At 52.6% G+C, this 24485-nt stretch overlaps 1 protein-coding gene across 5 annotated transcripts; it reads left to right on the top strand.

Moving 5' to 3' along the window:
• The first annotated feature begins 38 nt into the window (after positions 1-38).
• NUCB1 (nucleobindin 1) lies at positions 39-24386 on the top strand. Of its 5 annotated transcripts, XM_054538446.2 has the most exons (15): positions 39-139; positions 778-869; positions 1332-1580; positions 1993-2138; positions 5636-5743; positions 7063-7195; positions 12288-12391; positions 14150-14335; positions 14612-14702; positions 19773-19831; positions 20078-20170; positions 20242-20334; positions 22323-22493; positions 23002-23116; positions 23436-24386. In XM_054538446.2, exons 4-15 carry the CDS (start codon positions 2004-2006, stop codon positions 23540-23542), a joined length of 1395 nt encoding a protein of 464 aa, XP_054394421.2. In that variant the 5' UTR covers positions 39-139; positions 778-869; positions 1332-1580; positions 1993-2003; the 3' UTR covers positions 23543-24386.
• Positions 24387-24485: the final 99 nt, after the last annotated feature.

A 24485-nucleotide genomic window follows, 5' to 3' on the forward strand; every position in this document is an offset into this window, starting at 1 on the left:
ACGAATGACGTGTGGATGTTCCTTAAAGAGACCAGAGACCGGCCGGGTGCGGTGGCTCACGCCTGTAATCCCAGCACTTTAGGAGGCCGAGGCGGGCGGATCACGCGGTCAGGAGATCTAGACCATCCCTGCTAACGTGGTGAAACCCCGTCTCTACTAAAAAAAACAAAAAAAACAAAAAAAACAAAAAAATTAGCCGGGCGTGGTGGCGGGCGGGCGCCTGTAGTCCCAGCTACTCGGGAGGCTGAGGCAGAAGAATGGCGTGAACCTGGGAGGCGGAGCTTTCAGCGAGCTAAGATCGCGCCACTGCACTCCAGCGTGGGTGACAGAGCGAAACTCCGTCTCAAAAAAAAAAAAAAAAAAAAAGAGACAGAGAGAGACCAGAGACCTCGCGGCCTCACTGTACACATCTCGCTTACAAGAAACTTAAAAGAGGCGGGGCGCAGTGGCTCACGCCTGTAATCCCAGCACTTTGGGAGGCGGAGATGGGGAGGGAAGATTGCTTGAGTCCAGGAGATCCAGATCCAGACCAGCAAGACAGAGACCTTTTTTTTTTTTTTTGAGACGGAGTCTCACTCTGTCGCCCAGGTTGGAATGCAGTGGCGCGATCTTGGCTCATTGCAACCTCCGCCTCCCGGGTTCAAGAGATTGCCCTGCCTCAGCCTACTGAGTAGCTGGGATTACAGGCATGCGCAACTACGCCTGGCTAATTTGTATTTTTAGTGGAGACGAGGTTTCTTCATGTTGGCCAGGCTGGTCTCAAACCCTTGACCTCAGGTGATCTGCCCGCCTCAGCCTCCCAAAGTGCTGGGATTACAGGAGTGAACCCCCAAGCCCGGCTTGACTTCCGTCTCTTTAAACAACAAAATGTGAGAAGTGTGAAAGACAGAATGTTAAAAAAAAAAAAAAAAAAAGGCTAAAAAAAATTAAAGATTTAAATATTTTTATTAAAAATTAAAAAAATATATATTAGCCAGGCATGGTAGTGTGGCCTGTGGTCTCATCTACTTGGGAGGCTGACGCGGGAGGATTGCTTGGGCCTGGGAGGTAGAGGCTGCAGTGAGAAGTGATTGCGCCACTGCACTCCAGCCTGGGTGACAGAGCAAACCCTGTCTCAAATAATAATAATAATAAGAAGAAAGAAACTCATAAGGAAGGCTATGCAATTGCTACCGCGCTGTAACTTCCAGGCACTTCGTGGCGCGAAAATAAATGGGAAAACTACAGCTCCCATGAGGCGAAGGGGCCACGATGTCCGCGGAAGTTATTTTCCCCCCGGCCGGCAGGGAGTTGTAGTTATCTTTGAAAGGCTTCTCTCTCTTTTGGCATAGGCGGGAAATGTGGCGTCAAGAGGCTGGGATTCCGAGAAAGAAGCGAGGCTTTCACGAAAATGCGAGCGACTTCGGCAAGGGGCGGGGCCGCTAGACGTGGATGAAAGGTACAGAGCCAGCGTGGACCAATCAGGCCTCTTTGGGGCGGGGCCTCGGTGGATAAGTGGGCGTGGTCTAGGGGGGAAATCACCAAGATCGCACCGGAGGTCCTTGCCCGCCCTGGAAAACGCCCTCTGCGGTGAAGGAGAGGTGAGAGGCCAGGGTTCCATACTCTTGGGTCCTAGGGAGGATGGGGGCCAGAGGGCTGGAAAACTGGGTCCCGGAGGAGGATGCACTGGGTGCCAGTACTTTAGGTCCTGGGAAAACAGGAGGCTGGGACCGTGGACTCTTGTGTCTCGGGGAGGCGGCGGCCGAGATCCCGGATTCCTGAGTGTGAGAGAGGAGCGTGTTGGGAGCCAGGACTCCTGGGTCTGAGGGCCCAGACTCCTGTGTCGGAGGAAGGGAAGGCTGGAGGCCTGGAATCCTGGGGCCTGGGTAACAAAATGCTTGTGTCTTGATTCTTGGAAGTGGGGGCGGCGCTGGGGGCCCGAACTCCTGGTTCCAGGGGAGGAAGAGGCTTGGGACAGACATTATGCATTATCCAGCCCTCCATCCCCCACAGACCACACCGCCATGCCTCCCTCTGGGCCCCAAGGAACCCTCCTTCTGTTGCCGCTGCTGCTGCTGCTCCTGCTTCGCGCTGTGCTGGCTGTCCCCCTGGAGCGAGGGGCGCCCAACAAGGAAGAGACCCCTGCGACTGAGAGTCCCGTGAGTGGCCCTGCCCTGCTGTCCAGCCAGGTGTTTGCAGTGGTACTACAGCTCCTGCAGACCCCCGTGCCCGTAGGGTGGATGCTCCAGTGACTTCCTGGCCCTACAGTTGTAGCTTGTTTTTTGCCCGCCATTCCTCCCAGCAGCAGGGGTTTGACTTGGTGAAAAACTGGAGGTCCCTGACTCTGAGGTGTGGAAAATCTGCGTCACGTCCCAATTAAACCTCTGTTTTTTAAAGATTCTCTCCACCCAAGAAGTAATTTGAAAACAAACAAACAAAACTACATTTCCCAGTAGCACCATGTTGCTAGTTCCCAGTAGAGTTGCTGTTGGCCAGCTGGGGTATTCTGACTTCATGGTGCTCTTGGGAGTTGTAGTTTAAATTACAAAAGGGCGGGTGAACTGCTTGTTTATTAATTCCAACATGTGTTTATCAAACCCAATAAAAGCTTTGGTCTTAAGGGATTTGGAACTTCGGAGATCCTGAAGGCCAGTGCGTGTCTTGTGGTCCGAATCTTCCTATAGCTCCCCATAAGGATAGGCTGGTCGGGCCGGGCGCAGTGGCTCATGCCTGTAATCCTAGCACTTTGGGAGGCTGAGGCAGGCGGATCACTTGAGGTCAGGAGTTCAAGACCAGCCTGGCCAACATGGCAAAACCCGATCTCTACCAAAAATACAGAAATTAGCTGGGCGTGGTGGCGCACACCTATAATCCCAGCTACTCTGGGAGGCTGAGGCACGAATTCTCGTGCTGGAACCAAGAGAGGTGGAGGTTGCTGTGAGCCAAGGTCACGCCATTGCACTCCAGCCTGGGCGACAGAGCTGAGACTCTGTTTTCTGAGACTGTCTCAAAAAACAAAAGAATGGGCTAGTCATTACCCCCTGGAACGGATCATTGCATGTTCCTGGTCCCCACGCTGCAAGTTAGGCCTCTATTCTGTGCAATCCTTGCAGACCCAGGAAGGCTTCGTTGAGTCCCATTTCTTTTCTTCCATTCCACATGTTTCCTGAGCACCTTCTATGAGCCAGGCACAGTGGTAGTTGTTAGGGCCCAGCCACGTGCATGCCCCATGTCCATGGACTATCCCTGCTCACTGGGAGATAGAAGACGAAGGGCAGGGCTCTATGAGAGTGAACACCAGGGGTGACAGGCAGGGAGGAAGGGAGGCGTGAGTTGAGTTCTTTCTTTCTTTCTCGCTCTGTCGCCAGGCTGGAGTGCAGTGGCGCAATCTTGGCTCACTGCAACCTCTGCCTCCCAGGTTCAAGTGATTCTCCTGCCTCAGCCTCCCGAGTAGCTGGGACTCAGGCGCACACCACCACGCCCAGCTAATTTTTGTATTTTTAGTAGAGACGGGGTTTCACCATGTTGGCCAGGATGGTCTTGATCTCTTGACCTCTTGATCTGCCTGCCTCAGCCTCCCAAAGTGCTGGGATTACAGGCATGAGCCACCTCATTTTCTCTTTTTCTTTTTTTTTTTGAGATAGATTTTTGCTGTGTCACCCAAGCTGGAGTGTAGTGGTGCAATCACTGCAATCTTCATCTCCCAGGCTCAAGCGATCCTCCTGCCTCAGCCTCTGGAGTAGCTGGGACTGCAGGCATGTGCCACCATGCCTAGCTAATTTTTTTTGTATTTTTGATAGAGACAGGGTGTTATTATACTCCCCAGGCTAGTCTCGAACTCCTGAGCTCAAGTGATTTGCCCGCCTTGGCCTCCCAAAGTGCTGGGATTATAGGTGTGAGCCACTGAGTTCTGAACTGGAGAGATATGTTAAGTCAAGAGCAAGGAAGAGAGGAAGTGAGGGGAAGAGCATTCCAGGCAGAGGGAACAGCATGAGCAAAGGCCACTTGGTAGGAGAAAGCAGAGCAAGTTGAGGACGTCAAGGAGGCTGCTGTGGCTGGAGCAGGGAGAGTGAGGGGGAGGGGAGAGGCGGATTATGTGGATCATGTGGGATCTTGTGAGACTTGGTAAAGAGGTAAAGAATATATATATATATATATATATATATATATATATATATATATATATATTTAATAGACAGGGTCTTGTGCTGGTGCCCAGGCTGGAGCGCAGTGGCAGGATCATACCTCACTGCAGCCTTGAACTCCTGGGCTCAAGTGATCCTCCTGCCTCAGCCTCCCAAAGCACTGAGATTACAGGCATGAGCTACCATGCTTGGCCTTCTCTCTTTTGTAATTTTATTTATTTATTTTTTCCAACTTATCTTATTTGCTTTTCACCACAACTCTGGGAGGCAGAGGATTTATTGCCTATTTTATAAATAGGAAGAGCATAGAAGGCTCAGGGAGAGTAAAGTGCCACCCAGCTATGCATGACAGGGGTGGGACTAGGAGGCCTGGGACTTTTGTCTGTGTTGTTCACAGTGCCTGGCATATGATAGGGGCCTGGTGAATGTTCTTTGAATGAGTGAATGCATGCATAGGTGGGTGGGTAGATGGATGGGCACGTGGACGGATGGGCGGGTGGATGAGTGGATGAATGGATGGGTGGGTGGATGGATGGATGAGTGGATGGATGGGTGGTTGGATGGATGGGTGGGTGGATGGATGGATGAGTGGATGGATGGGTGGGTGGATGGATGGGTGGGTGGATGGATGGGTGGGTGGATGAGTGGATGAATGGATGGGTGGGTGGATGGATGGATGAGTGGATGGATGGGTGGTTGGATGGATGGGTGGGTGGATGGATGGATGAGTGGATGGATGGGCGGGTGGATGGATGGGTGGGTGGATGAGTGGATGGATGGATGGATAGATGGATGGATGGATGGATGGGTGGGTGGATGGATGGGCAGGTGGATGAGTGGATGGATGGATGGATGGATGGATGGATGGATGGATGGATGGATGGATGGATGAATGGGTGGGTGGATGGGTGGGTGGGTGAATGGATGGATGGATGGGTGGATGGATGGATGGGTGGATGGATGGATGGGTGGATGGATGGGTGGATGGATGGGTGGATGGATGGATGGATGATGGGTGGATAGATGGGTGGGTGGGATGTATGGATGGATGGGTGGGATGTATGTATGGATGGGTGGGTGGGATGTATGGATGGGTGGGTGGGATGTATGGATGGATGGGTGGGTGGGATGTATGGATGGGTGGGTGGGATGTATGGATGGATGGGTGGGTGGGATGTATGGATGGATGGGTGGGTGGGATGTATGGATAGGTGGGTGGATGTATGGATGGGTGGGTGGATGCATGGATGGATGGATGGTTGGATGGATGGATAAAGGTATGATTCATGGCTTCCCAACAAGTCATGTCCACTCTGAGCACCCACTCTGGGCAGTATTGGGCTGGGTGTTCACTGACGTGATTTTCATTTCATCTTTGCTGCATACATGGGAAAAGGTAAAAACTGAGTCCCTTGTCAGCTGCCCCAGAGAGCGGGCTATAGCAGTAACAGGAGTGAGGGTGGGGATGGCGGTGGGAGCAGGGGCTGCTATGTCTGTCCTTGTTGCCTCAGGACACAGGCCTGTACTACCACCGGTACCTCCAGGAGGTCATCGATGTGCTGGAGACGGATGGGCATTTCCGAGAGAAGCTGCAGGCTGCCAATGCGGAGGACATCAAGGTGTGGCTGGGGGAGTGGGGGCTGTGGGAGGGGTACGTGCTGGAAGGGCAGAGTTCAGGAGAGGACTGGTTTCTTTTCTTTTTTTTTTTTTTTTGAGACAGAGTCTTGCTCTGTCACCCAGGCTGGAGTGCAATGGTGCGATCTCAGCTCACTGCACCTCCACCCCGCAGGTTCAAGCGATTCTCCTGCCTCAACTTCCCAAGTAGCTGGGATTACAGGCGCACACCACCATGCCTGACTAATTTTTGTATTTTTAGTAGAGACGGGGTTTCAACATGTTGGCCAGGCTGGTCTCAACTCCTGACCTCGTGATCCGCCCATCTCGGCTTCCCAAAGTGTTGGGATTACAGGCATGAGCCACCACGCCCAGCTGTACTAGTTTCTTCAAAGGGGCCACATGGCTCCAGCTCTGCCTGTATTTGAAATCACCAAAGTGAGGCTCAGGGAGAAGTTGCTTCTTGGGGTCACAAGCTGGGAAGAGCTTTGGGGAACACAGAATACGTGGTTAGTGCAGAGTCCCGCAGGCAGGCTTTCAGTCGCAGCTCCACCACTTACCAGCTATGGGGCCTCCCTTCACCGCGCCTCAGTTTCCCCATCTGTAAAATGGGAGTCATCATAGAACCTGTCGCGCATGGTTCAGGTTTGGATTTTCCAAGGGAAGGATTTTGGGGTTTGGATTTTCCAAAGGAAGATGTGTAAAGGGTTTGGAAGAGCATGGTGACACTCCTTAGCAAGTGTTCTGGGAGGGTTGCGTTAACAGAATGCTCCTATGGTGCCTTCTACAGAGGAAGAATTCAAAATAAGGGAGGTGCTGGTGTCCCTTACATCGCCATGAACTCCCATGTCAGGCCTCTAGGAGCACCATCATTGTCCCCATTTCACTGAGTAGGACACTGAACCCTCGTATCAGGATCTGTCCTTCTCGTGGGCCTGGGTCTCACCACCATGCACGGCTAATTTTGTATTGTTTCTAGAGACAGGGACTTGCCATGTTGCCCAGGCTGATCTTGAACTCCTGGGCTCATGTGATCCTCCCACCTCAGCCTCCCAAAATGCTGGGATTACAGGCGTGACCCACCGCACTTGGCCCTAAACATGTGGCTTGATGAATGACGGGAGATGGGGCAGCAGAAGTGGGCAGGGCCTTGAATGCCAGGCTGACGGGCTGGGAGCTGTCCTTCCTGGAGACTCTGAGGATCTGGGGGACTATAAGCAGGGAAGGGGCGGTATAAGACTGGGGCATGAGAAAGCTTATAAGAAGCTTCCAGAGAAGACAGAGAGCAGGCACCCAGGCTGACCAGGGTCTCCTCTCCCGTCAGAGCGGGAAGCTGAGCCGAGAGCTGGACTTTGTCAGCCACCACGTCCGCACCAAGCTGGATGAGCTCAAGCGACAGGAGGTGTCACGGCTGCGGATGCTGCTCAAGGCCAAGATGGATGCCGAGCAGGATCCCAGTGAGCAGGGGCAGGGCAGGAGGGACAGGCAGGGAGGGGTGGGGAAGGGTGGCCTCGCTCCCGGCCTCCAGGTGGTTGTGTGCTAGGCAGGTGAGGCCTCCCTCCCCGCTGTGAAATGTACTGAAATGTGCATAGGAGATTGCCCCAGTGTTCCTCCTAGCATGATTTAATATTAATATTACAATGTTGTTTGTTTATATTCTGTTTCCATTTGTTGTTTTTAAAAATCTTTATCATGGGTTGGGCACAGTGGCCCACGCCTGTAATCCCAGTACTTTGGGAGGCTGAGGCAAGCAGATCACCTGAGGTCAGGAATTTGAGACTACCCTGGCCAACATGGTGAAACCCCATATCTGCTAAAAATACTAAATTAGCTGGGCATGGTGGTGCATGCCTGTAATCCTAGCTGCTCAGGAGGCTGAGGCAGGAGAATCGGTTGAACCCGGGAGGCGGAAGTTGTAGTGAGCCGAGATTGCGCCATTGCACTCCAGCCTGGGCAACAGAGTGAAACTCTGACTCAAAAAAAAAAAAAAAAAAATCATTGTCATTTAAAATTCTGGTAGAGGCCGGGTGCAGTGGCTCACGCCTGCAATTCCAACACTTTTGAGGCAGGAGAATCACTCGAGCCCAGAAGTTCAAAACCAGCCTGGGCAACATAGCAAGACCCCTGTCTCTATAAAAAATATTTAAAAATGAGCTGGGCATGGTAATGCATGCCTGTGGTCCCACCTCCTTAGGAAGCTGAGGTGGGAGGATCGTTGAGCCTGGGATGTCAAGGCTACAGTGAGCCATGACTGCGCCACTGTACTCCAGCCTGGGCGACAGAACGAGATCCCATCTCAAAAAAAAAAAAAAAAGTTGAAAGAACTTCAAACTTTTAGAAAAGTTGTAAGAGTAGTACAGAAAACTCCCGAACACCCCTGACCCAGCTTCTCTAGTTAACATTTGCTCCATTTGCTTTGTCATTCACGTTTGGGACTTCACCACAGTCACCATCTCGTCACCCTTACACATTTCAGTGTGATACTCTTGCATGAGTGCAGCGATAAAATCGGGAAGTTTATCAGGTCACACTGTTTTTCCTTGCTTAGCTAATATCTTTCTTTTTTTTTTTTGGAGACAAGAGTCTCGCTCTGTCGCCCAGGCTGGAGTGCAGTGGCGCAATCTCGGCTCACCGCAAGCTCCACCTCCCAGGTTCACGCCATTCTCCTGCCTCAGCCTCAGGCGCCCGCCACCACGCCCGGCTAATTTTTTGTATTTTTAGTAGAGACGGGATTTCATTGTATTAGCCAGGATGGTCTTGATCTCCTGACCTCGTGATCCGCCCGCCTTGGTCTCCCAAAGTGCTGGGATTACAGGCGTGAGCCACCGCGCCTGGCCTTTTTTTTTTTTTTTTTTTTTTTTTTTTCCGGTGAGACAGAATCTCGCTCTGTCTCCCAGGCTGCACTACAGTGGCGCGATCTCGGCTCACTGCAACCTCTGCCTCCTGGGTTCAAGCAATTCTCCTGCCTCAGCCTCCCAAGTAGCTGGGATTACAGGTGTGTGCCACCACGCCCGGCTAATTTTGTATTTTTAGTAGAGACTGGATTTTGCCATGTTGGCCAGGCTGGTCTTGAACTCCTGACTTCAAGTGATCCTCCCATCTCGGCCTTCCAAAGTGCTGGGATTACAGGCCTGAGCCACCGGCTCTGGCCCCCATCTCAAGGTCTTTAATGTAATCCCATCCTCCAGGACCCCTTAGCCCTGAAAGGTCACGCATTCACAGGTTCCAGGAATCAGGATGTGGATATCTTTTAGGGCACCAGTATCCAGCTGCCACAACACCCAGGCTCGTCCCGTCCCTCCTCTGCCCAGAGCCTGCCCCCAGCACCCCAGTGCCCTCAGGCCCGCGTTCACGTTCCTCTTGGCTGCTGGGAGCCTGGGTGGACCTTGGCCACACCCGCCCGACCCTGCCCTTCCCCTATGCACCCTGACCTTCTTGTGTCAGCATTTTAAGAAATTGCTGGCGTGCAGCCTCGGGACCTTTGTCCATTCGCCCCGCTCTCTCGTGACATTCTTTCTCAGGGCTCTTTGCCTGGTCCATGGACCTTCTGTCTCCCCTGGAATGTCACCTCCTCAGGGTGTCACCGCCCCGGCCGTCCTGTGTAAAGGAGCCTCTGTTTTATTTGTGTGCTTGGTATTCCTTTGTTCATCCCTTGGTCGCCTGTTCTCTGTCTCTCTAGACTGGGTGCTCCAAGAGGCAGACCTCTTTTTGTTGTTGTTATTGTTTTTGAGACAGAGTCTCACTCTGTCGCCCAGGCTGGAGTGCAATGGCACAATCTTGGCTCAGTGCAAACTCTGCCTCCCAGGTTCAAGCGATTCTCCTGCCTCAGCCTCTTGAGTATCTGGGATTACAGGTACCTGCCACCATACCCAGCTAATTTTGTATTTTTAGTAGAGACAGGGTTTCACCATGTTGGCCAGGCTGGTCTCGAACTCCTGACCTCAGGTGATCCACCCACCTCAGCCTCCCAAAGTGCTGAGATTACAGGCATGAGCCACCCCACCTGGCCTCCAAGAGTCAGCATTCTGTCATCATTTGATTCCTGCCGTGTCCACAGCGGCCGGTGCTGGGTCAGCCTGGAATAGTGGCTCAACACACGTCCCTGGCACAAATAATGAATTTGAGATTCAGTTTGTACCTGTGTCCTGCACACCTGTCACTCCTCTGGGCTCAGCCAGGGCCGGAGCTGCCTCCACTGCAGCCTGGGTCTCCCAAATTCTAGGTGTGTGTGTGTGTGTGTGTGTGTCTGCTGCCTCCACTGCAGCGTGTGTGTGTGTGTGTGTGTGCGTGTGCGTGTGTGTGTGTGTGTGTGTGTGTGTGTGTCTGCTGCCTCCACTGCAGCCTGGGTCTCCCAACCCACCTGACCAAGGGCTGGCTGCTAGAGGGCAGGGCTAGGCTGATGTGTGTGGGTCTGTGCGTGTGTGTGTCTGTGTGTCTTTCTCCCCACCTACCCAAGGGCCACTGGAGGCCAGGGCCAGGCTGATTCATTTCGGGTCCAGCATTGCACAGCTTAGGCCTGGGCCCCTAGAGGCCTCGGGAGACGTGCGTGCGGTAAGTGTGTGTTGGCAGCGTGTGCGCTGTCCCTTCCTGCCTGGAAACCCTACCCCATCCTGACCACTTGGAAACTCCCATACGAGGGAGGCTGCACTTGTTTGCTGAGGCTGCTGTAACCAAGTACCACTGACCAGGTGCTTCAGCAACAGAACTTGACTGTCTCATGGCCTGCAGTCAGAGTCCAAAGTGAAAGTATTGGCAGGGCTGGTTCTTTCTGGGGCTGTGAGGGAGGATCTGTACCAGGCCCCTCTCCTTGGCTTGCAGACGGCCGTCTTCTCACTGCATCTTCACGCCATCTTTCCTGTCTGTGTGCCTGGCCCAAATTTCTCCTTTCATTATTATTTTTTATTAATTATCATTATTATTAATTTTTTTTTTTCCTCGAGACAGAGTTTTGCTCTCGTTGCCCAGGCTGGAGTGCGGTGTCGCGATCTCGGCTCACTGCAACCTCTGCCTCCCGGGTTCAAGCGGTTCTCCTGCCTCAGACTCCCAAGTAGCTGGGACTACAAGCACGTGCCACTACGCCTGGATAATTTTGTATTTTTAGTACAGATGGAGTTTCCCCATGTTGGGCAGGCTGGTCTCGAATTCCTGACCTCAGGTGATCCACCCGCCTTGGCCTCCCAAAGTGCTGGCATTACAGGCATGAGCCACTGTGCCCAGTCATAAATTTCTGCCTTTTATAAGGTCACCAATCATGTTGGATTAGGGCCCACAGTAATGACCTCATCTTAACCTGATTCCCTCTGTAAAGACCTAGTCTCCAAATCAGGTCACGTTCTGCGGTACTGGGGCTTAGGATTTCAACATAGAAACTTAGGAGCACGCAATTTAACCCCTAAGATTGGTTGATGCTTTATCAAAAATTTTGATGTTTTTCTTTTGTTTGTATGTATGTATTTATTTATTTATTTATTTTTCAGATGGAGTCTCACTCTGTCACCAGGCTGGTGCAGTGGTGTGATCTCGGCTCACTGCAACCTCCACCTCCCGGGTTCCAGTGATTCCCCTGCCTCAGCCTCCCAAGTAGCTGGGGCTACAGGTGCGCACCACCATGCCCAGCTAATTTTTTGTGTTTTTAGTAGAGATGGGGTTTCACCATGTTGGCCAGGATGGTCTCAATCTTTTGACCTTGTGATCTGCCCGCCTTGGCCGCCTAAAGTGCTGGGATTACAGGCGTGAGCCACCGCACCCAGCCTTGTTTGTTTTTTTAAAGAGTGGTTGAGGCTGGGCGCGGTGGCTCACACCTGTAATCACAACACTTTGGGAGGCTGAGGTGGGTGGATCACCTGAGGTCAGGAGTTCAAGACCAGCCTGGCCAACATGGTGAAACCCTGTTTCTGTTTCTACTAAAAATACAAAAATCAGCCGGGTGTGGTGGCACACACCTGTGTCCCAGTTACTCGGGACTGAGGCAGGAGGATTGCTTGAGCTTGGGAGGCAGAGGTTGCAGTGAGCCGAGATCCTGCCACTGCAGAGTGAAACCCTGTCTCTAAAAAAAAAAAAAAAAAAAAAAAACAAAAAAAAAAAAAAAAGAAGGAAAAGAAAAAAAGAAATGGTTGAGTGTCATGGTTTTGGATGTCCAATGGCTGGTTCCCATCCTTGCTCTGCCACTTCCTAGCTGCTACCCTAGACCAGTCACAACCCCTCAAGGGGTCTCAGTTTTCACATTCATAAAGTGGGGATAATCATAGAACCCATGTTGTCAGGATTTTGTGGAAAGTAAATGAATTAATACAGTTAAAGTGCTTAGGGCATGTCCTGGCATCTAGTAAGTGGGCAGTACATGTTAGTTTTTATTATGGTTATTATTGTAAGCATCAGACTCAGTCGTGGGATCACCTCCTCCAGGAAGCCCTCCCTGATTGCCCCAGGCTCAAGCTGTCTTCTAGGCTTCCCTAGTGCTGTCCGTGACTTCTTTAGAGCATGTCTGGCCCAAGATAGGGGTTCTGAAAGAACATGCCCTGAGGTGTTGGACTCTTCCCTCTCTTCCAGATGTACAGGTGGATCATCTGAATCTCCTGAAACAGTTTGAACACCTGGACCCTCAGAACCAGCATACATTCGAGGCCCGTGACCTGGAGCTGCTGATCCAGACGGTAATGGGAGTGGGTCTGGAGGCAGAGGATTGAGGGTAGCTTTGCGGAAGGGGAGAAGGGGACAGAGTCCCTGACGTGAGCCAGCTCACCATTCCTGCTGGTGTTCTCTGAGGCTGGAGGCTGGTAGAGGGCTGAGTGGTTTCTTTTCATTTTTTTTTTTTTTTTGAGACGAAGTGTCACTATTTTCCCTCAGGCTGGAGTGCAATGGTGCAATCTCGGCTCACTGCAACCTCTGCCTCCCGGGTTCAAGCGATTCTCCTGCCTCAGCCTCCCGAGTAGCTAGGATTACAGGTGCCTGCCGTCACGCCCGGAAAATTTTTGTATTTTTAGTAGAGACAGGGTTTCACCATGTTGGCCAGGCTGGTCTCGAACTCCTGACCTCAGGTGATCCACCCGCCTCAGCCTCCCAAAGTGCTGGGATTACAAGCGTGAGCCACCGCACCCAGCTCTTCTTATAGTGATATCCACCGTAATCCAGCAGGCCATCATCTTAACTAATTACATCTGCAAACACTCTATTTCCAAATAAGATCACATTCTGAGATTCCAGGTGGACATGAATTTGGGAGTGTGTGGGGGGGGTATACTATTCAACCTGGTATTGTTAACTCCATTTTACAGAGGTGGAAACTGAGGCACAAAGAGGCTGAGTAACTTGCCCAATGTCACAGAGCTTATGAGATTTGGTCACAAAGCACAGCCTAGATTTGAACGCTGGGCAAAATAGTTAGAAACCTCTTGTTCTTTTTTTGGTTTCTTTTTACTTTTTTTTTTTTCCCTGAGACAGCGTCTTGCTCTGATGCCCAGGCTGGAGTGCAGTGGCATGATCACAGCTCACTGCAGCCTCGACCTCCTGGGCTCAAGCAATCCTCACACCTGACCCTCCTGAGTAGCTGGGACCAGAGGTGCAAGCCACCGCACCAGGCTAATTTTAAAACTTTTTAGTAGACACAAGGTCTCGCTATGTTACATGAGTTCATCTTGAACTCCCAGGCTCAAGTGATCCTCCCACCCCAGCCTCCCAAAGCGCTAGGATTCCAGGCGTGACCCACCTCTCCTAGCCTAACCTCACGTTCTTGGCTGCCTAGCTGTACCTGAAATACATAAATATTAAGTTCATCACGTATGTTGCTCCTATTTACTTATTCCTCCAAGATCTGGAGATCATGGAGGACTTGAAAGAGGTGGGTTGAAGTTGCTATTGTATAACCATCCCAATCTGTTTTGAATAAAGAGAAGAAAGTGTGTTATGGGGCAGGAGCAGTCATGGAAACCAAAAAGGGTGACATCAGGCTGTGCGCGATGGCTCACGCCTATAATCCCAGCACTTTGGGAGGCTGAGGTGGGCGGATCACCTGAGGTCAGGAGTTTGAGACCAGCCTGGCCAACATGGTGAAACCTCATTTCTACTAAAAATACAAAAATCAGCTGGGCCTGGTGACACATGCCTATAATGCCAGCTACTCGAAAGGCCGAGGCTGGAGAGTCACTTGAACCCAGGAGGCAGAGGTTCAAGTGAGGCAGTGAGCCGAGATTGTGCCACCGCACTCCAGCCTGGGCAACAGAACAAGGCTCCCTCTCAAAAAAAAAAAAAAAAAAAAAAAAAAAAATGGGGGGACATTAGGACACGAGATGTAAGACAGGTAGAGGCTGGGGCTGCCCTCAGCCAGGTTCAGGGCCAAGGGCCTGCCATTTACAGGCTGGAATTGGGGGCAGGGCAAAGGGGGCAGTGGGAAATGACCCCATGCCTTTCCCCAGGCCACCCGGGACCTTGCCCAGTATGACGCAGCCCATCACGAAGAGTTCAAGCGCTATGAGATGCTTAAGGAACATGAAAGACGGCGTTATCTGGAGTCACTGGGAGAGGAGCAGAGAAAGGAGGCAGAGAGGAAGCTGGAAGAGCAACAGCGCCGGCACCGCGAGCACCCTAAAGTCAACGTGCCTGTGAGGACCCCATTTGTGCCCATCCATTCCCTACCACATCCAGTTCAAATGCAAGAAAAGAAAGCAGTTAAAGAACTACAATTCCCAGGGGCCCTTGAGGCAAAAAATTTCCTGTTACTGTAACTGGCTGCCCCAGGGGCTGCTGGGAGTTGTAGTTTTCTTAGTTTTCTTGCTTGAGGGAGATGATGTTTGTTGGATGAGGGTAAAGGGATATTTGGTTTTATCTCATGGCATCCAGACTTCTTGCTCATGAGCTCCCGGCTCTCCCCTCCACAGGGCAGCCAAGCCCAGTTGAAGGAGGTGTGGGAGGAGCTGGATGGACTGGACCCCAACAGGTTTAACCCCAAGACCTTCTTCATACTGCATGGTAAGGTGGGGAGGGAGTTCCAGAGCCACGATGAACCCTAGATTCTGACCCTTCTAGGACCTGAATGCTAAGAGGGGTGTGTCTGTCCCAGGAGGGCCTAGTCCGGCCCAAGAGCCGAGCCTATGTCCCCTGGTTGACCAGACAGCCCTGCCTCTCCCGACTATAAGGCTAGGATCTGCATGGAAGGGTTGGGCCTCTTTTCTAGCAAACACCAGGCCTTGGGGTTCTAAGGACAGCTGGTGTCCACTGTAAGCAAACCAGGCTTGGCTAGGCCTGTGCTCTCTGCCCACAGCAGCCCAGGAGAAGCCCTGGTCCACTCTGGGAGCCCTGTCGCTAGGAGTGCGTTGTTCCCTAAGAACCAGGCCTCCAGAAGCCTGGAAAGCCCTTTCTCTTTTTCTTTTTCCTTTTTTTTTTTGAGACGGAGTCTTGCTCTATTGCCCAGGCTGGAGTGCAGTGGCGTGATCTTGGCTCACTGCAACCCCCTGCCCTCCGCCTCCCAGGTTCAAGTGATTCTCCTGCCTCAGCCTCCCGAGTAGCTGGGATTACAGGCATGCACCACCATGCCTGGCTAACTTTTGTATTTTTAGTAGAGATGGGGTTTCACCATGTTGGCCAGGCTGGTCTCGAACTCCCAACCTCGTGTGATCTGCCCCCCTCAGCCTCCCAAAGCGCTAGGATTACAGGTGTGAGTCACTGCGCCCAGCCTCGAAAGCCCTTTCTCTATGGTGGATCAAAGGCACACTCCCCTCAGTCTGTCTCTTCCTGTCTGGAAATGTGGCCTGGGGTTGCCAAGCCCCCTCAGATATGCCCAGCACCCTGTCCCAGAATCTGCAGCCGGTCAGAAGAGCTTAGCAAGGCCTGACTCATTCATTCAGCAAACCTTTCCTAAGTTCCCTCTAAGGACCAAGCTTTGTCAATACCCCATGGATACAACTGTAAACAAAACAAAGTACCTCCCCCTCAGAGTCAGTGATCAGGCATACAGATCATACCATACTTTAGGAACTCCAAGAGACTGTACAGTATGAGAGGTGCTAGCATTTTACGTAAGCTGCCAATTAAATTAACGTACCATTGAAAACAAGATGCGTCCTGGGCTGGGTGCAGTGGCTCAGGTCTGTAATCCCAGCACTTTGGTAGGCCAAGGTGGAAGATGGCTTGAGCCCAGGAATTCAAGACCAGCCTGAACAACAAAGTGAGACCCTGTCTCTATTTAAAAAAAAAAAAAATAGACCAGGCGTGGTGGCGCACGCCTATAATCCCAGCATTTTGGGAGGTTGAGGTGGGAGGATCACCTGAGGTCAGGAGTTCAAGACCAGCCTGGCCAACATGGTGAAACCCCATCTCCACAAAAATACCAAAATTAGCCAGGCATGATCGTGGGTGCCTGTAATCCCAGCTACTCAGGAGGCTGAGGTGGGAGAATCACTTGAACCCGGGAGGCGGAGGTTGCAATGAGCCAAGATCGTGCAATTGCACTGCAGCCTGGGTGACAGAGCAAGACTCCATCTCAAAAAAACAAAGAAAAAAATAAAAATTAAAAATTAAATAAATAAAGATGCATCCCTATTTCAGGGGTGATAAAATAGAAGAACACAAAAGTGCATCTCAGAATCAACAAAGGTTCTAGGCTGGGTGTGGTGGCTCACGCCTGTAATCCCAACACTTTGGGAGGCCGAGGCGGGTGGGTCCCTTGAGGCCAGGAGTTGGAGACCAGCCTGGCCAACATGGCAAAACTCAGTCTCTACTAAAAATACAAAAATTAAAAAAAAAAAAATACAAAAATTAGCCAGGCATGGTAGTGCTCACCTATAGTCCCAGCTACTCAGGAGGCTGAGGCAGAAGAATTGCTTGAACCCGGGAGGTGGAAGGTGGGGGTTGCAATGAGCTGAGATCATACCACTGCACTCCAGCCTGGGCAACAGAGTGAGACTCTGTCTCAAAAAACAATAAAAAGTAAAAAAGAATCAAAGAAGATTCTGTAATGTGGTCTCAGGTAGTGACATGTACTACCTCGCAGCCTCGACCACCCAGGTTCAAGTGATCCTCCCCCTCAGCCTCCCAAGTATCTGGGACCACAGGCACACACCACTATGCCTGGCTAATTTTTTTAATTTTTAGTAAAGGCAAGGTTTTACCATGTTGCCCAGGCTGGTCTCAAACTCCTATGCTCAAGCGATCCACCTATCTTGGCCTCCCAAAGTGCTGGGGTTACAAGCATGAGCCATCCCACCAGGCACCACCCCTCGCGTTTTTTTTTTTTTTTTTTTTTGAGACAGGATCTTGCTATGTTGCCCAGGCTGGACTCAAACTCCATGCCTCAAACAATCCTCCTGCCTCAATCGCCTGAGTAGCTGAGACTGCAGGCGTGTGCCACTGTGCCCAGCTTTAAACGTTTAATTGTACAGTTCAATAGTATTAAGTATATTGACACTGTCATGCAACCACTTCTGAGAGCTCTGCATCTCGCACAACCGAAACTGTATCCCTTAAACCACTCGCCCTCCCCTTCTTCCCCCGCTCTCTAGCAACCACCATTCTATTTTCTGTCTCTATGATTTTGACTATTTTAGGTACTTCATGCGAGTAGAATCTTTTAGTATTTGTCTTGTGTGTGTGTGTGTGTGTGTGTGTGTGTGTGTGTGTGTTTGGCTTATTTCACTTAGCATAATGGTGAGGAACTGAAGTTTTCATTCTACTGGATATTAATTTCTATTTCAATTGCCCCATGCGGCTAGTGGCTGCTGTACTGGAGTCCCAGCACAGCTCTAGAGAGGACATTTGGGCTGGATGCGGTGGCTCACGCCTGTAATCCCAGCACTTTGGGAGGCCGAGGTGGGTGGATCCCTTGAGTCCAGGAGTTCAAGGCCAGCCTGGGCAACATGGCACAAACCCATCTCTACAAATAAAATACAAAAATTAGCTGGGTGTGGTGGCGTGCATCTGTAGTCCCAGCTCCTTGGGAGGCAGAGGTGGGAGGATCACTTGAGCCCAGGAATTCAAGGCTGCAGTGAGCTATGATCATACCAGTGCCCTCCAGCCTGGGCAACAGAGTGAGACCCTGTCTCAAAAAAATAAAAAATAGGCTAGGCTCAGTGGCTCACACCTGTAATCCCAGCACTTTTGGAGGCCAAGGCGGGCAGATCAGGAGCTCAAGAGATCGAGACCATCCTGGCCAACAGAGCGAAACCCCGTCTCTACTAAAAATACAAAAATTATCTGGGTGTGGTGGCGTGCACCTGTAGTCCCAGCTACTCAGGAGGCTGAGGCAGGAGAATCACTTAAACCCTGGAGGTGGAGGTTGCAGTGAGCTGAGATCACGTCACTACACTCCAGCCTGGCAACAGAGCGAGACTCTGTCTCAAAAGTAAATAAATAAATAAATAAATAGGCCGGGTGCAGTGGCTCACCCCTATAATCCCAGCACTTTGGGAAGCCGAGGCGGGTGGATCCCTTGAGCCCAGGAGTTCAAGACCAGCCTGGGCAACATGGCAAAACCCCATCTCTACGAAAACAAATATAAAAATTAGCTGGGTGTGGTGGTGTGCATCTGTAGTCCCAGCCACTTGGGAGGCTGAGGTGGGAGGATCACTTGAGCCGAGGAGTTCAAGGCTTCAGTGAGCTATGATCATACCATTGCACTCCAGCCTGGGTGACAGAGTGAGACCTTGTCTCTAAAAAATTAAAAAAAAAACAACCTTATTTAATCTTTTTAATCAGGCAGTCCCTACAGACCAGAATAGGTTCAGAGCAACTCCCTATACCTTTTTTTTATTTTTCATTTTTTTTTATTTTTAGTGATGGTGCTTCCCTTTGTCACCCAGGCTGGAGTGCAGTGGCGTGATCATGGCTCACTGCAGCCCAGACCTCCCGGGCTCAAGTGATTCTCCCACCTCAACCTCTAGAGTAGCTGGGATCATAGGTGCACACCACCATGCCCAGCCAATTTTTAAATTTTTTTTTTTTTTTTTTTTTTTTTTTGAGGCAGAGTCTCGCTCTCTTGCCCAGGCTGGAGTGCAATGGCGTGATCTTGGCACACTGCAACCCCCGCCTCCCGGGTTCAAGCTATTCTCCTGCCTCAGCCTCCTGAGTAGTGGGGATTAAAGGCGTGAGCCACAGCGCCCCGCCCAATTTTTAACTTTTTTTTTTTTTTTTTTTTGGTAGAGACGGGGTCTAGCCATCTTTTCTAAGCTGGTCTCGAACTTAATGTGCTCAAGTGATCTTCTTGCCTTAGCCTTCCAAAGTACTGGGATTACAGGCATGAGCCCCTAAGTTCGGCCCCTACATTTTCTTTAATCTTAATCAATTTAAATTTAAACAGCCCATGTGGCTAGCGGCTACTGTATTGGACAGCGCAGATCCAGAGTTTAGGCAAAGAAGAGACCCCCAGGCCTGAGCCCTGGGCCGCACTAGCATGTGGAGGTCAGGAAGAGGATGGAGCCGTCAAAGGAGATAGAGGGGCAAGCCAGAGAGGACAGAGTCATGTTCTGGAAGCCGAGGGCAGAAAGTCAAGTCAGATGCAGGCGGAAATTAACCACTGGATTTGCAAGATGAGGGTTCCCGGCCTCCTCCGCAGGAGCAAGGTTGTGCTTGTCTGAGGGAGCCGAGGAAGGAGGAGGGCGGGTGGTGAGGACAGGAAGTGTGGCTGACCGAGCCTGAAGCCCTGCAGCTGTGGGGTCTGCGTTAGTAGGAGAGGCTCCCCTCACAACTGGAGTCGGCACTGGCCTGGTTCTCTGGGAGGCAGAGGTCCCTGATAACCCTGGAGCTGACTCTGTGTCCAGAGCACTGAATGCCAGGGCCAGAGAATCCTGCATGACAGTGACCCAAGCATGTTTCCTCGAACCCTCCCTTTCATCTATTCCATTCTCAACCCCCTGGTCGCTAGGCAGTGGCCCTAGCAACGGGCCTAGTGGAGTGCTAAAGCCTGGGGGCCACCGTTCCACCGCGGGAGACCTGTAGTTACCTGTCCTCTGATAACAGACCCCACATCAGCCCAAAATTTCTTCACCAGGGACCTTACGCACCCTGACCTCGGTCCCCTGAGATACCTTGCTATCCCCTTCCCTTCAGATATCAACAGTGATGGTGTCCTGGATGAGCAGGAGCTGGAGGCCCTCTTCACCAAGGAGGTGAGCATCTTGGAAGCCTCGGGCACCTGGAGGGACGCCCAAATCAGCCACTTGTTTCCTCCTGGCAGTTCCCTTAAATCCCCCTGGATGGGAGCTCAGTGAAAACTACAACTCCCATCAGTCCCTGGGGCAAAAACGGCTCCCAGGAGTGGTGGCGTGCCCAAAGGACTGCTGGGAGTTGAAGTTGTCGGGAATGAGCTCGCTGGGGACCTCTCAATGCTGTCTGCCTCTCGCTTGCTCCTGCAGCTGGAGAAAGTGTACGACCCAAAGAATGAGGAGGACGACATGCGGGAGATGGAGGAGGAGCGACTGCGCATGCGGGAGCATGTGATGAAGAATGTGAGGTGGGGGCCAGGCGGGGGAGAGGACGGGGCCCCAGCTCTGTCACTCACCCTTATCTGGCTCCCCAGGTGGACACCAACCAGGACCGCCTCGTGACCCTGGAGGAGTTCCTCGCATCCACTCAGAGGAAGGAGTTTGGGGACACCGGGGAGGGCTGGGAGGTGAGAACATGGGGGGATACTCGGAGTCCTGAACCTCTCTCTCTTCCAGCCATGACCTTTCTTTCAGAATCTCAGGCCCCTTCTCTTTCTCTCTGGGTCTCCATCCATTCTCCTGGGTCACTGCATCCCTATCTCTGGGTCTCTGTTCTCCCCTGTCTCTAGGACTCTTTTATTTATTTATTTATTTATTTATTTTGAGACGGAGTTTCACTCCGTCGCCGAGGCTGCAGTGCAGTGGCACGATCTCGGCTCACTGCAGCCTTCACCTCCCAGGTTCAAGCAATTCTCCCGGCTCATCCTCTTGAGTAGCTGAGATTACAGGTGCGCGCCACCACACCCAGCTGATTTTTGTATTTTTAGTAGAGGTGGGATTTCACCATGTTGGCCAGGCTGGCCTCAAACTCCTGACCTCAGGTTATCCACCTACCTTGGCCTCCCAAAGTGCTGGGATTAGAAGTGTGATTTTTTTTTTTTTTTTTTGAAACAGGGTCTTGCTCTGTCGCGTAGGCTGGAGCCCAGTGGTGCGATCTCGGCTCACTGCAACCTCCGCCTCTTGGATTCAAGCGATCCTCCCATCTCAGCCTCATGAGTAGCTGGGATTACAGGCGTGAGCCACCACGCGTGGCTAATTTTTGTATTTTTTATAGAGATGGGGTTTTGCCATATTGGCCAGGCTGCTCTAGAACTGCTGGACTCAAGCGATCCACCTGACCTGGACTCCCTAAGTGCTGGGATTACAGGCATGCGCCACCGCACCACACCTGGCTAATTTTTGTATTTTTTGGTAGAGATGGGGTTTTGCCATGTTGGCCAGGCTGCTCTGAAACTCCTGGACTCAAGCTATCCACCCTCCTCAGCCTCCCAAAGTGCTGGGATTACCCAGGCTGGAGTGCAGGGGTGTTATCATGGCCCACTGCAGCCTCAAACTCCTGTCCTCAAGTGATCCTCCTGCCTGAGCCTCCCTATTAGCTGGGACTACAGGCGCATGCCAGCATGCCTAGCTAATCTAGCTTATTCTTTTATTTATTTATATTTTTTGAGACAGGGTCTCCTGTCACCTAGGCTGGAGTGCAGTGGCATAATCATAGTTCACTGCAGCCTCGAATTCCTGGGCTCAGGTGATCCTCCTTCCTTAGCCTCCTGAGTAACTGGGACTACAGGCACATACCACCATGCCCAGCTAATCTAGGTCTCTGTTTTATTTTTTTATTTATTTGTTTGTTTATTTTTCAATACAGAGTTTTGCTCTTGTTGCCCAGGCTGGAGTGTAATGGTGCAGTCTCAGCTCACTGCAACCTCTACCTCCCAGGTTCAAGCAATTCTGCCTCAGCCTCCTGAGTAGCTGGGATTATATGCATGTACCACCATGCCCAGCTAATTTTGTATTTTTAGTAGAGACGGGGTTTCTCCATGTTGGTCAGGCTCATCTCAAACTACTGACCTCAGATATGCCACCCACCTCGGCCTCCGAAAGTGCTGGGATTACAGGTGTGAGCCACTGTGCCTGGCCCATTTCTATATATTTTTCAAGATGCCCGGCCAATTTTCTGTAGAGACAGGGTCTCGCTCTGTTGCCCAGGCTGACCTTGAACTCCTGGCGTCAAGTGATCCTTCCCACCTTGGCCTCCCAAAATCCTGGGATTCCAGGCGTGAGCCATGGTGCCCGGCCTTGTCTCTCCGTCTTTATCCCACTCCCACCTCCCACTTGGGCTTCTTTGCCCACCCACATGGCCCTGGCCCCCCGCCTCCTCTACACCTCCCGCATTGGCACAACCCTCTCCAGTGTGGGTGGGCCGAGGTTGGACCCTGGCCCCCCAGCCTCCTCTACACCTCCCGCATTGGCACAACCCTCTCCAGTGTGGGTGGGCCGAGGTTGGACCCTGGCCCCCCAGCCTCCTCTACACCTCCCGCATTGGCACAAACCTCTCCAGTGTGGGTGGGCCGAGGTTGGACCTGTGCCCCTGATGGCCCCTGTGCCCGCTCTGCAGACAGTGGAGATGCACCCTGCCTACACCGAGGAAGAGCTGAGGCGCTTTGAAGAGGAGCTGGCTGCCCGGGAGGCAGAGCTGAATGCCAAGGCCCAGCGCCTCAGCCAGGAGACAGAGGCTCTAGGGCGGTCCCAGGGCCGCCTGGAGGCCCAGAAGAGAGAGCTGCAGCAGGTGACAGCGGGGGAAGCCGCTTCCATCCACTGAATCTCTGGCTGCCCGTGTCCGTGTCCCCATGGGTGTCCAGAAGCTGGGAAGGCCCGTGGCCACCATGTTAATCACTGGGGGAGCCGCAAGTATTCACCGCCATCTTGAGTAAGGGCAGACGTTTTCCCATCTCTGACGGCTCTGTGGCTGCCATGTTAGATAAGGGCAGTAAGGCGGTAAGTGAGGAGGGAAAGGCCCAGGAGGGGGAGAAAGGCAGACTCAGCCAGGGATGGGTGAGGGTTTCCCTGTCCCAAAGCAGGACCCAAGCCGTGACTGGAGGGAGAACTGGATCCTTGACTATTATTAAGCCCAATTGTCAATGAAAGAGAAAAACTGAGGCCCATGGAGAAGGGATTGGCCCGTGACCACTTAGCAGGTTGCTGTGAAGTCTCAGTTTGGGGACTGAGGCCTGAGCACTTGCAATGCCAGCGTCACACCCTCTTGTCTGTGTGACCCCCCCACCAACCTCCCACAGGCCGTGCTGCACATGGAGCAGCGGAAGCAGCAGCAGCAGCAGCAGCAGCAGCAGCAGGGCCACAAGGCCCCGGCTGCCCACCCTGAGGGGCAGCTCAAGTTCCACCCAGACACAGGTGCTGGCCCTAGTCCAGGGAGGAGGGGCTGCAGGGCTGGACCCCTGGGTCTGAGGTTGGAGGGGCTGGGGCCTGGACTCCCAGATCTGAGGGAAGAGGGACTGGGGGCCCAGACTCCCAGATCTGAGGGAAGAGGGACTGGGGATCTGGACTCCTGGGTCTGAGGGAGGAGGGGCTGGGCCTGGACTCCTGAGTGTGAGGGAGGAGGGGCTGGGGGCTGGGACCCCTGGGTGTGAGGGAGGAGGGGCTGGGCCTCTGGGGGCCTGGGGGAGGAGGGGTTGGGATGTCCTGTGCCACCATTCCCTCCCTCCATTTCCAGACGATGTACCTGTCCCAGCTCCAGCCGGTGACCAGAAGGAGGTGGACACTTCAGAAAAGAAACTTCTCGAGCGGCTCCCTGAGGTTGAGGTGCCCCAGCATCTGTGATCCTCCGGGACCCCGGCCCTCAGGATTCCTGATGCTCCAAGGTGACCGATGGGCGCTGGATGAAGTGGCACAGTCAGCTTCCCTGGGGGCCGGTGTCATGTTGGGCTCCTGGGGCGGGGGCACGGGCTGGCATTTCACGCATTGCTGCCACCCCAGGTCCACCTGTCTTCACTTTCACAGCCTCCAAGTCTGTGGCTCTTCCCTTCTGTCTTCCGAGGGGCTTGCCTTCTCTCGTGTCCAGTGAGGCGCTCAGTGATCGGCTTAACTTAGGGAAGCCCCCTCCCCTTCTCCGTCTGTCCCAAGAGGGTCTGCTCTGAGCCTGCGTTCATAGGTGGCTCGGCCTCAGCTGCCTGGGTTGTGGCCGCCCGAGCATCCTGTATGCCCACAGCTACTGGAATCCCTGCTGCTACTCCGGGCCAAGCTTCTGGTTGATTAATGAGGGCATGGGGTGGTCCCTCAAGACCTTCCCCTACCTTTTGCGGAACCAGTGATGCCTCAAAGACAGTGTCCCCTCCACAGCTGGGTGCCAGGGGCAGGGGATCCTCAATATAGCCGGTGAACCCTGATACCAGGAGCCCGGGCCTCCCTGAACCCCTGGCTTCCAGCCATTTCATCGCCAGCCTCCTCCTGGACTTCTTGGCCCCCAGCCCCTTCCCCACACAGCCCCAGAAGGGTCCCAGAGCTGACCCCACTCCAGGACCTGGGCCCAGCCCCTTAGCCTCATCTGGAGCCCCTGAAGACCAGTCCCACCCACCTTTCTGGCCTCATCTGACACTGCTCTGCATCCTGCTGTGTGTCCTGTTCCTGTGTTCCGGTTCCATCCAAATATACTTTCTGGAACAAATGCATGGCTCCGTGCCTGTGTATCTGTACTGGTCCCTCCAAAACGCTATTGCCGCGTCACCTGCTGGAGTCCTCATCTTTGAAGACTGGATTCAAGCAT

The sequence above is a fragment of the Pongo abelii genome, chromosome 20 (genome assembly GCF_028885655.2).
Source record: "Pongo abelii isolate AG06213 chromosome 20, NHGRI_mPonAbe1-v2.0_pri, whole genome shotgun sequence".
Classification (NCBI taxonomy): domain Eukaryota; kingdom Metazoa; phylum Chordata; class Mammalia; order Primates; family Hominidae; genus Pongo; species Pongo abelii.